We start from the raw sequence: 13,383 nt of genomic DNA on the forward strand, positions 1-13,383 counted from the left end.
TGTTAATCCAGCCTTTTCATTTAGCACTTGCTAATGCGAATGCTACTACTACTACTGCTTATCATTTCTATAGCGCTACCGGACGTGCGCAGTGCTTCACACTTGAACATGGAGAGACAGTCCCTGCTTAATAGAGCTTACAATCTAATTATGACAGACAGACAGGACAAGTAAGGGATAAGGGTTAGGACAGACAGGACATATCAGGGATAGGGGACAGTTGAAGATTTAGGTTTAGGAGTTAAAAGTAGCATCGAAGAGGTGGGTTTTTAGCCTAGATTTGAAGATGGCCAGAGATGAGGCTTGGCGTACCGGCTCGGGAAGTTTATTCCAGGCATACGGTGCAGCAAGATAGAAGGAACGGAGTCTGGAGTTAGCGGTGGAGGAGAAGGGTGCAGATAAGAGAGATTTGCCCAGTGAGCAGAGTTCCCGGGGAGGAGTGTAGGGAGAGATGAGAGTGGAGAGGTACTGAGGAGCTGCAGAGTGAATGCATTTGTAAGTCAGTAAGAGGAGTTTGAACTGAGTGCGGAAACGGATAGGGAGCCAATGAAGTGACTTGAGGAGAGGGCTAATATGAGCATAACGACACTGGCGGAATATTAGTCGTGCAGCAGAATTATTATCCAGCGCTAGCTGGATAATGCAGGGATGGCCATGCTCCACCCATAATTCACCCACTCTAAAAAAATATTTTTAAAAAATTGTGTTGGCAAACAGGCAAAATACCAGAGAACGCTTTAATGCACACTAACCCCCTATATACTGTGCTAAAAATTGCATGGTCTAATTTGGGCACGTGCCCAATTTCCATGAACAGTTTATTTTTTTATTATTAATTTAGATTTTGCTCACACCTTTTTCAGTAGTAGCTCAAGGTGAGTTACATTCAGGTACTCTGGATATTTCTCTGTCCCTGTACCTGAGACAATGGAGGGTTAAGTGACTTGCCCAAGATCACAAGGAGCAGCAGTGGGATTTGAACCGGTCACCTCATTTAATTGCATAACAAGCCAATTAGCACTAATAATTGGGTGCTAGCAATTATCTTTTAGTCGCTGTTCTATAAAGATGCGTTTGTAAATTTTTACACGTGGATCAAAAAGGGGGCATGGCCGTGGGAGGGTCAGGGGGTGTTCCTGGAATTTGCAAACAATATTATAGAATTAAGGATATCTACACCTAAATTAGGCCTAAGGGTTTACCCCAGGTTTCAGCTGATGTAAATGCTCGCGCCCAAAATTGGGTACGGATCCAGGTGCCAAACGCTATTCTATAAAAAGCACCCAACTTAGAGCATCATTTATAGAATAGAGCTTAGCGTTCATTCTTTTTGATGTCATGTGGAGAGGAATAATCGAACGTTGCCGGCGAAATAGGTTGCCGGCGATCTATTTTGGCGGCGGCACAACAGCTGGCCGGAACTGTATTTTCAAAAAAGATGGCCGGCCATCTTTTTTTCGATAATACGGTGTGGCCCGGCGAAATGCCTTGGATTTCGCCGGGTTTGAGATCGCCACTTTTGTTTTTCCGCGATAATGGAAAAAACTGCCGGCGATCTCAAACCCGGCGAAATCCAAGGCATTTGGCCATGGGAGGAGCCAGCATTTGGTCCCCCTCACATGCCAGGACACCAACCGGGCACCCTAGGGGGCACTTCAAACATCTTTTATAAACAACCAAATTAGCTTCCAGGTGCATAGCACCCTTCCGTTGTGTGCTGAGTCCCCCAAATCCCCCCCAAAACCCACTGCCCACAAGTGTGCACCATTACCCTAGCCCTAAGGGCTGAAGGGGGGCACCTGCATGTGGGTACAGTGGGTTTTGGGGGATTTGGGAGGGCTCAGCATTACCCAGGGTAGGGGGGGATGGGCCTGGCTCTGCCTTTCTGCAGTCCACTGCAACCAACAACAACTGTTCCAGGGACCTGCATACTGCTGTCAGGGTGCTGGGTATGACATTTGAGGCTGGCATACAGGCTGGCAAAAAATGTTTGTATTTTAATAATTTTAGTGTGGGAGGGGGTTGGCGACCACTGGGGGAGTAAGGGGAGGTCATCCCCCATTCTCCGGTGGTCATCTGGTCAGTTGGGGCACCTTTTTGAGGCTTGGTCGTGAAAATAAAAGGACCAAGTAAACCCGGCGAAATACTGCTTATCGCGGGTTTTATTTTTCCATTATCCGTGAAAGCCGGCCATCTGGTAGCCACGCCCAAGCCTGCCCATATCCCGCCTTCGCTTCGCCGCCAACACGCCCCTTTGAACTTTCGCCGGCGAGGCGAAGGGAAAGCGGCGAAGCTATCACAAATGTAGCTTTCAATTATACGCTTTTCGCCGCTTTTGCGAAATCGCCAGCCATATCCCGATTTGTGTCGGGAAATAGCTGGCGATTACTTTCGATTATAAGCTGGATAGATAGAGCCCTGTTTACAAAGGCACACTAGCGTTTTTAGCACACGCTAACCAAGTAGATGCCCATAATATTCCTGTGAAAAAATTATGATCTAATGCCCAGCGTCTTTCAATTTCCAACAGATTTACTTTTCATCTGGAACAGTAATTTTTGTTGGATCTATCAGATATGCGTACACACAACCGTCTGGCTGATTAACTTGCGCCAGGCAGTCTATAGGATGGGTACGTAATCCTCATCAATCCACCTTTGCATAATTTACTTTTAATCCATATTTTATTCTCAACATACTTTTTTCAAAATGATTTTTTATATGAAAGTTAAAATAGTTTCAAAGTAATAAGTATTTAGCTTTTAGCTTAGCTTTTCCATTCATTCAAGGCATAAGATCAATATTGGAGACCTATTGTTACCTTCACTATATGAATGTGAAAGAGTGTACTGAATTATAATACATAACATTCCTGTGGGCATCTACACGGTTAGCACATGCTAATTTTTAGCGTGCACAAAAAACACTAGCCAGGGCCGCCGAGAGACTAGGCTGGGCCCGGGGAAGGCCGCCCTGCCTCAGCCCCCCCCCCCCCCCCCGGCCGTTGCCGCCCCCCACTGCTCCCCCCGCCGCTGCAGTCCCCAGTCTCACCTGCCTGCCTCCACGGCTCCGGGCCCCCTGCATTCAAAGCAGCAGTTGCTGATCGCCTCTCTTCTGGCCTTCCCTCCCTGTGTCCCGCCCTCGTCTGATGTAACTTCCAGTTTTTGAGGGCGAGACACAGGGAGGGAAGGCCTGAAGGGAGGCGATCAGCAACTGCCGCTTCGAATGCAGGGGGCCCGGAGCTGAGGAGGCAAGCAGGTGAGACCAGGGACTGCAGCGCCAGCACCTGATCCCAGCGCCGGGCCCTCCTTGGAGGCCCGGGGAATTTTGCCCCCTCCTCTCGGCTGCCCTGACACTAGCGCACCTTTGTAAACAGGGCCGTTAGTCATAGATGAGTATTAGGGCCTAGCATCCTTTAGTAAAAGAGCTCCTTAATCTCTGCAGGCCATCTTTCCATGCAATTTATTTATTTATTTATAGCATTTGTATCCCACATTTTCCCACCTATTTGCAGGCTCAATGTGGCTTACATTGTTCCATAATAGTGAGTACCAATTCCGGAAAAGAGAAATACATAGTTAAAGGTATGGAGATGATTAAGTATTCATGTACTAAAGTTCATTATATAACAGCAAATAAGAGATATTTGATTAATCACCTATTGTGAAACAATTGTTTGGACAACCAGTAATATTTAGCTTTGAATCATAGTCAAAATTAGTAAAGACAATTAAGGAATAAAAGTTGCATGGATCCAAGTGTAAATTTTTTTTTTTAGTTGACATTTAGGATGGATTAGTGTGGTATGCTTTCTTGAACAGGTTGGTTTTCAATAGTTTACAGAAATTAATTATGTCGTGGGTTGTTTTTATATATTTTGGTAATTCATTCCAAAATATATTCATGTATACCCTGGAGGAAAGGAGGAACAGAGGTGATATGATACAAGCGTTCAAATACTTGAAAGGTATTAATCCGCAAAAAAATCTTTTCCGGAGATTGGAAGGCGGTAGAACGAGTGGACATGAAATGAGATTGAAGGGGGGCAGACTCAAAAAAGATTTCAGGAAGTATTTTTTCATGGAGAGGGTGGTGGATGCTTGGAATGCCCTCCCGCGGGAGGTGGTGGAGATGAAAACGGTAACGGAATTCAAACATGCGTGGGATATGCATAAAGGAATGCTGTGCAGTAGGAATGGATCCTCAGAAGCTTAGCCAAAATTGGGTGGCGGAGCAGGTGGGGGAAGAGGGGTTGGTGGTTGGGAGGCGAGGATAGTGGAGGGCAGACTTATACGGTCTGTGCCAGAGCCGGTGATGGGAGGCGGGACTGGTGGTTGGGAGGCGGGAAATACTGCTGGGCAGTACAAATCAAGGTAAGGTATACACATATGAGTTTTATCTTGTTTGGCAGACTGGATGGACCATGCAGGTCTTTTTCTGCCGTCATCTACTATATTACTATCCTGCTTATAATCGAAATAGAAAAACGCCTATATTGTGACCCAAATCGGGAGATAGACGTTTATCTCACAAAAGCGAATAAAGCTGTATAATCGAAAGCCGAATTTGGACGTTTTCAACTGCACTCCGTCGCGGATGCGGACAAAGTTGATGGGGGCGTGTCAAAGGCGTGGTGAAGGTGGAACTGGGGCATGGTTATCGGGCGATCAGAGATGGGCGCCTTTCGCCGATAATGGAAAACAAATATGCGTTTTTAGCGAGAATTTAGGGCACTTTTCCTGGACCCTGTTTTTCCACGAATAAGGCCCTAAAAAGTGCCCTAAATGACCAGATGACCACTGGAGGGAATCGGGGATGACCTCCCCTGACTCCCCCAGTGGTCACAAACCCCTCCCACCACAAAATATGCCGTTTCACAACTGTTTATTTTCACCCTCAAATGTCATACCCACCTCCCTGGCAGCAGTATGCAGGTCACTGGGGTGCAGTGGACTTCAAGCAGGTGGACCCAGGCCCATCCCTCCCCTACCTGTTACAATTGTGCTGCTTAATGCTTATTAGTCGTCCAACCCCCCAAACCCACTGTACCCACATGTAGGTGCCCCCCTTCACCCCTTAGGGCTATAGTAATGGTGTAGACTTGTGGGCAGTGGGTTTTGAGGGGGATTTGGGGGGCTCAACACACAAGGGAAGGGTGCTATGCACCTGGGAGCTCTTTTACCTTTTTTTTGTTTTTGTAAAAGTGCCCCCTAGGGTGCACGGTTGGTGTCCTGGCATGTGAGGGGGGACAGTGCACTACGAATCCTGGCCCCTCCCACGAACAAATGCCTTGGATTTATTCGTTTTTGAGCTGGGCGCTTTCATTTTCCATTATCGCTGAAAAACAAAAACGCCCAGCTCACAAATTGTCGAATAAAACATGGACGTCTATTTTTTTTTTAAATACGGTTCGGTCCGCCCCTTCATGGACCCGTTCTCGGAGATAAACGCCCATGGAGATAGACGTTTTCGTTCAATTATGCCCCTCTATGTATTCCATATTTGCGTACCTAAATAGGAGAAACTGGATGCCTATGTTAATTTAGTATCCCTTCTGTAAAAATGTTCTCTTTGATCATTGCAAATAAACTATGGGGCATGTTATATTCCAGATGGAATGTCAACTAATATAAAATATTCTCTTAATACCATCCCTTCTGTCAAACCCATTCATTATCTTTGAGTATTAGTGATCCTCTAACTCTGTCTCATTTCCTGTATCTTAGAGTCAAACTGCCAGATGAGAACCTTGGATAGTGGAATAGGAACCTTCCCTCTCCCTGACTCAGGAAACCGGGCCACAGGACGCCATCTTTCAAAGCAAGACCCTGCCTTGGAAACTAAGATTTTCACATCTCCTGAACCAGCTCTTCTGCTATCTCCTTCAGTCAAAACCAAAATATTTAAAGAAGAAGTGCCTTCAACAGAAAAAAGCCAGAATTCTGAAGTTAGTAGCATTTGTCTTTCAACAGCTGATCCTGTCAAGTCTACCAAAGGTTTACAGCCCGTCCAAAGCTGCCTTCCAAAATCTGCATCCTCAGGTAACTGACAGTTGCAACTCCGCATTGCTTCATTAGCTAAAATAACATTGGTGATATTATACATTTATTTATTTTTTATTTTATTGATTTTATTTATTTATTATTTATTTTATTTTATTTATTTTATTAAATGGCAGATAGAATAGCTTAACTATAATCTTGTTTGCAGGTACACACGAGCACTTATGCCAGCCATAGAGCTGGTGTAAATGCTTGAGCATGAATGCCAAATATATGCACATATCTTATAGTATTCTATAAGTTAAATGCACGTAAGGGGTGCATGACTTTTGGGTGCTATATAACACCACAATTTCTCTCATATAATGGCAATAGGTACTTTCATAAGACTATAGTTCTGTGAAGTGCATATATTAAATTATTGGAAGAAAAGGGGGAAAAAGCTTCTGAAAGAAGCCCAACCACCAACCCATAGAATCGTTAATGAAAGCGAGGGTTGAGGAAAATCAAAGGGCTGTTTTATCTTCACTGGCATAAAAAAAAACCCCTTATTTATTTAAATCTAAAAATGCTAACCTCACAGAACTGACTTTATATGCCATTATATGAGAGAAATTGTGGTGTTACATAGTACTAGTAATGTCTAACCTTTTTTTGTGACATATACGTATTGACTTTTGGGTGCTGTCATTTTGGGTGCTGCCATTTGCTGCAAAGGAGGTGTTCTCATGGAAGGGGAATGGGTGCATCATGGGCATTCCTATTATTTTAGCAACATTTTATAGAATACTTCCATTTACAGACACAACTGCAGCATATAGGTGCATCCATTTACACTAGCCATAGACAAGGCATAAGTGATCGTTCCTAAACTTGGGCGCATACATGTTGACACACTAGTGTTCTTTAAATGTGCAGAAGAAACAGGAGAGGACCTCCGCAAAAATACACAGGCAACACAACAGCAGAAGTGATCCAGAGAATGAAGACAAGCAAGACTTTGCCACAATGGTTTTCATTGGAAAGGGACACAACTCGGCCAAGTTTCGGGTTTGCCTTCGTCAGGAGTCAACAAAGATCTTCCAGAAAAAAAAATCAATAAAATTCAACAATGGAACTACATCACATAGCAGCTGAGTGCCCCTAACATTAGGTGCCTAGGGGGTCGTTTTACTAAACTGTGGTAAAAAGTGACCTGGGCTAGTTCGGACGCGTGAAATTGGCACACGCCGGGCCCTTTTTTACAGTGGCTTGGAAAAAGGTCTTTTTGTTAACGGGGCAGTAAATGGCCATGCACTTATATGAAAAATAGCATACGGTTATTTACTGCTTGGGCCCTTAACGCCACCTACAGTATTTACTTGGCGGAAAGGGCTTAGGCACTACTCATGTGGTAATCAGGCAGCGCGTGCCAATGTGGCCCTGCTGGCGATTACCACTACAAAGGGCCCCTGTGGTAGAAAATAGAAAATGATTTTCTACTGCGGTAAACAGCGTGCGCCAACTTTGAAATTACCCCCGGGCACCTGAGCTACCCCGGTGATAGTGCTGATTTGGTGCATGCTACCCAAGTGTTAGCCCTACTGTGGCTTAGAAAAGGGGCCCCTAAGTTTGAATTACATGCATACCTGCTGTTTTACCCCCATTTTGGCACCCAAGTACCTAATTAGCACCTAACGTAAGAACATAATGGTCCAATGGTCCATCTAGCCCAGTATCCTGCTTCCAGCAGTGGCCAATCCAGGTCACAAGTATCTAGCAGAAACCAAATAGCAGCATCATTCCATGCTACTAAACCCAGTGGCTTCCCCCATATCTGTCTCAATAGCAGACTATGGACTTTTCTTCCAGGAACTTGTCCAAACCTTTTTTAAACCCAGATATATTAACCGCCGTTACCACATCCTCTGGCAACAAGATCCAGAGCTCAACTATTCTTTGCATGAAAAAATATTTCCTCCTATTTGTTTTAAAAGTATTTCCATGTAATTTCATTGAGTGTTCCCTAGTCTTAATCTCATAGAATACTGCCATCCATATGCATAAGTGTAAAACATAGTAACATAGTAACATAGTAGATGACAGCAGAAAAAGACCTGCACGGTCCATCCAGTCTGCCCAAGAAGATAAATTCATATGTGCTACTTTTTTTATTTGTACTGTCCTCTTCAGTGCACAGACCGTATAAGTCTGGCCAGCCCTATCCCCGCCTCCCAACCACCAGCTCTGGCACAGACCCTATAAGTCTGCCCAGCACTATCCCTGCCTCCCAACCACTAACCCCGCCTCCCAACCACCAGCTCTGGCACAGACCCTATAAGTCTGCCCAGCACTATCCCTGCCACCCACCACCGGCTCTGGCACAGACCGTATAAGTCTGCCCAGCACTATCCCTGCACGTAGCGCTATTTTATCATTTACATATGCATATGGATTATCATGTAAGTGCAATGTATTTCACAGGGGAGGGCATTAGCAGGACATTAGCAGGACTGACAGTCACACGCTTGTTTTACAGAATACTGTAATTTACATGTGTAAATATTGCATTTAGGTGCTTGCATGCATGCCAGCCATAGATCTGTCATTAGTCCCCACACCTAAATTTATGCACACCATTGCCAACTTATGCATGTGCCCTTTTCAAATAGGCATTCCCAGTACTGGATCAGTGCACATAAAAAGGCCCTCTGCGTTTAAGCAGAGGGTATAACGTTGGCTGAGCAGCCCAGAGTCAAAGGGGGAAAGTTCATGGGAATAGTAGGGCAAAGGGAGGGTTGGGCTAGAAGAAGGAAATTATTAATAATACATAATAAAGAAGAACATGAATTACAAGGATTAGCAAGGGGGGATGAGGGTAAGATTATAAGAAGAGGATCAATTGGTAGGTAGGCTAATGTAACGAAAAAAGGGATTTGGAAAGATGTGAGGTATGGGCAGTGTTTTAGTGATCCGAGTGAGAAGGAGTTTGCTTGGGTGGGAAAAGGTGTTTTTGTGGCGAAAAGGAGGGTAGAGGGTGATGGTAGATCAGGTTAATTTGTCCCTCCCTCCCTACCCAACCAGTTATGGTTTTGAGGATTTAGCAAATGTGGGAGGGTAAATGGGGTCACAGCTTAGCGGCAGAGAAGAAATATTTTTACATTGGAGATTGGGAATAATTGTCAAATTTAGGGCCCAATGGAGGCCTAGCAAATTTTTGTCTCGTGTGCATCACCACCATGAGATGGCACAAAGTGACACCATGGGTCGTGATGGGGAGTTATTGGAAGGGAAGTAATTGGTGCAGCTAGGGGTCCTTTTATTAAGGTGTGCCGAAAAATGGCCTGCACTGATGTAGACGCATGTATTGGACGTGCGCAGGTCCATTTTTCAGCGTGCCTGCAAACAAGGCCTCTTATTTTTGCCCGAAGATGAATGTGCAGCAAAATAAAAATTGGTGCACGTCCGTTTTGGGCCTGAGAGCTTACCGCCACCCATTGACCTAGAGGTAAAGTCTCACGCGTTATCCATGCGATAATGGTCTATGCACGTACAGTGCTGATTACTGCCCGGTTAGCACCACGCGCCAGAAATTTTCCGGTGTGCTTAGTGGACGTGCATAAAAAATGAAATTTTACCACCCGGGCTACGCGGTAGCCAGGCGGTAGTTCAAAACTGACACACGTAGGATGCTCGTACGCTTCTGTGCGGCTTAGTAAAAGGTGTTTTAAGTTTATGAAAAGTTGGTTATTAAAATTAAATTGGAATTTGATGTTTAATAAAAATTGCATCCAAGGTCTTGCCAATTTGGAATTGAAGCCGTGTAAAATAAAATTTTGGAACGATTAGAGAATGAATGTGACGGATGGGATTTGCAAATGCCAATGTTAAAGGATGTGCCCGCTTATAGAATTGCCCTGTTAAAAGTAGCTGGGTAGTCTTGGCCTCCTCCTCCCTCCCCCCCCCCCCCCCCCCCCCCAAATAATAGCTCAGGAGGATCACACAGTTTTCATGATGATGCTTAGTCTGGCGGCAAAAGAACTAACTTAGAGAATGCAGCATGAACTATTCTGTACATGAACCTGAGGCAATACTGCTGACGATTGTACAGGAACCTTGTTTGTTTGACAGAGGTGAAATGAAGCGCTCGGGTGATGGAAGTGTGAGCAAGCATCTTAGCAAGCTATCCTCCCTTCGTTCAAGCTGACATGCCTGTGTATTCATATTCATTCGCTGCTTACACTCAACTGAGGATGTCGGTCAGGTCAAAAGAGTGGCTTCTCAATTCCAAAAGGGATAATGAAAGTCATGTATATTATAATACAGCATATAATGTATTGCGCGAAGCCAATAGAGATCCAATCTGACAAAATCACATGAAGAGTCTTATTGAGTTTTAAACAAGACTCTCAAGGATTCTTCATTTGTTTTTTTTTTCATAAGCTATAATGAGTTTTCTTCTGTAGTCAATGAATAACTTTTTCTGTGTTCCAAACTTGGATGATCTGCAATTGTGAACAATAATTCCTCAGCTATTTGGCATGTAGCACATTCAGTTCCCCCCCTCCCACCCTCCATGATGGATATAGTTTTAAGAAATGCTTTGTTTCCACCTTTAGCCTACTTTACTTCAGGGTCACATATTCAATTTCTTTGAACCTGCTTTTTCAGGTTCTAGCCAAAGGGTATTACGGAAATTATGCTTATTATGGGTTGTTATAATGATGCCTCTCTGTCTTGATTTCAGTGAAGTTTTGTGTCTGCTGCACCTTCTGATTTCACTGCAATTAGAGATTTTTTTTCTTTGAAGCTGATTTAGAATTTTTTTTTTCCTCCGATACATTATTTAAAAGGTCCTTTTGCAAAGTTGCAGTAAGAATTGAGCTTTGTTCACTCTTACTCTGGTCTTTCCCTCGAACTAAGGCTATTTTTACCACAGCCATAAAAAAGCCTTATTTTCTATTAGTTTTATTGATTGATTGATTTGGTACCGTAAGGGATATTAATAAACCTTGGTACTTTCAGGCCTTTTCCTCCATCAATGATCATTGACGATTGATCATTTACATCGCTCTTCTTACTTAATCAGTGGAGTTGCAATTTAAGTACTATATTTATTGGAGTATCTCCACTACCACGTGATCGAGATTTAGAGGATTCCATACATTAATGTTACCGTTAGTGTACAGCCATTATTAAAATATTATCACATGAACATTTACTGCCACCTATTTAAGAGGCGCCAAGGCTCCCGTGTTAACGCTTACTCTGTGCCCCGGACACACACCCAGAAAACAATTAACCGCGGTTAGGATATGCACATGCCAAAACTAATGCGAGACACTTTAGCTTGTCCTGCGTAAGGCTTTTTTTTTTTTGCTGTGTTAAGGATAAAAGGACCCCTAAACGGAAAACCAAAGCCCGCTATGACATTTCAACCGCTTATGTTTAATACAGCACTTATTTGGTGGCTCACATCCCATGCCAGAATGTAATGATTCTTGCAACTGACATTTTAATTTATTTATTTTTTTTAGTTCACAACTTTATTCATTTCAATGTAAGCACAAATCAACACAGAAATTCCAACACAGCATCGCCAGATGGCGTGACCCCCCCCCCACCCCACCCTCTCCCTACAACCATAGCAAATGCCCACTCAAATTAGTCCAATAACTCTGTATGATGCCAAAGAGGAGCCCAAATGGTAGGGAATGTGTCAAAGCGACCTGCCCATTCTGCTGCTATTGCTTGTATCAAACATACAGAATTCCACCGGAAGCTAATATTCAGTACTGATGAAAAACGACTGCTCCCATAAGCATGTAAAGTTTGCCACTGCATGGAAAGATACTCACAAAGAGGGGCATTTTCGAAAGGGACGTCCAAGTTGCGATTTGGACGTCCTTGCAAAACGGCAAAATCCAGGGGCGGGGAAACCCGTATTTTTGAAACAAGATGGACGTCCATCTTTTGTTTGAAAAATACCGTCAGAGATGTCCAAATCCTTAAATTTGGATGTCCCTAGACATGGACGTTTCTGACTTTCGGCAATTTTCAAAACCAAAGACGTCCATGTCAAAAACGTCCTAATGCAAGCCATTTGGGCGTGGGAGGAGCCAGCATTTGTAGTGCACTGGTCCCCCTGACATGCCAGGACACCAACCAGGCACCCTAGGGGTACTGCAGTGGACTTCATAAATTGCTCCCAGGTACATAGCTCACTTACCTTATGTGCTGAGCCCCCCCAAAACCCACTACCCACAACTGTACACCACTACCGTGAAGGGGGGCACCTAGATGTGAGTACAGTGGGTTTGTGGTGGATTTTGGAGGGCTCACTCTTTCCTCCACAAATGTAACATGTAGGGGGGTATGGGCCTGGGTCTGCCTGTCTGAAGTGCATTGCAGTACCCACTAAAACTGCTCCAGGGACCTGTATGCGCTGCCATGGACCTGAGTATGACATATGAGGCTGGCATAGAGGCTGGCATGAACTATTTTTAAAGATTTTTTTGAGGGTGGGATGGTGGGAGTTCGTGACCACTGGGAGAGTAACTGAAGGTCATCCCCGATTCTCTCCGGTGGCCATCTCATCTTGTCATTTTGGGCACCTTTTTGTGCCTTAGTCGTAAGAAAAACAGGTCCAGGTGAAAATGTCCAAGTGCTCGTCAGGGATGTCCTTGGTTTTTTTGATTATGGGCCAAGGACATCCAAGTGTTAGGCATGCCCAAGTCCCGCCTTCGCTATGCCTCCGACACGCCCCCTTGAACTTTGGCCATCCTTGCAACGGAGTGCAGTGGGAGACGTCCTAAATCGGGTTTTCATTATACCGATTTGGACGTCCCTGGGAGAAGGACGTCCATCTTCCGATTTATATCGAAAGATGGATGTCCTTCTTTTTCGAAAATGAGTCCAAAGGTCTCCTGGAGGCCCGAATAAAAGGCTGTCATATGTCAGTGGAGTTGCAATCTGGAAAACTTCACAAATTTTCAACCGCACCTGCTCCCAAAATGCCTGCACCATGAGGCAGGAAAAAAGCATATGCTTCAATGTCCCAACAGATGACACACAGGTCTAACACTAATTAGAAATATTAGGGCCCATAGACTGAAGATGAACTGACATTTAAGTTTTGATGGACAAGTGTCATGGATCACCCTACTTCCAAAACCAGTTACATTTAGTTGGGTTGATAGGCGTCAACCAGTTGAGGATCAAATTAAGGTCTGAATTGTAAATGTATTCTCAACCTGCTAATGGTTAAATTGATCCTTCAGACAGGTAAAGTGCTTTATATATTCTTAGGAAATTAGAAGAGAGAGGTTATAATTAAATATCTTGAAATTCTGTTGGTTTTGCAGCGATTCCAGTGCACAATATAATGGTATAATAGAGTTCT

General features: G+C 44.2%; 1 protein-coding gene across 1 annotated transcript in view; it reads left to right on the forward strand.

The window, feature by feature from the left end:
* Positions 1 to 13,383, forward strand: part of NCKAP5 (NCK associated protein 5) — an 898,061-nt gene that overhangs the window by 804,821 nt on the left and 79,857 nt on the right. The window contains exon 15 of the mRNA XM_030209965.1: positions 5,727 to 6,041. Within this exon, the coding sequence (XP_030065825.1) occupies positions 5,727 to 6,041 (315 nt within the window). The remainder of the gene's footprint in view (positions 1 to 5,726; positions 6,042 to 13,383) is intronic.

This window comes from Microcaecilia unicolor, chromosome 7 (genome assembly GCF_901765095.1).
Source record: "Microcaecilia unicolor chromosome 7, aMicUni1.1, whole genome shotgun sequence".
NCBI classification, from domain to species: domain Eukaryota; kingdom Metazoa; phylum Chordata; class Amphibia; order Gymnophiona; family Siphonopidae; genus Microcaecilia; species Microcaecilia unicolor.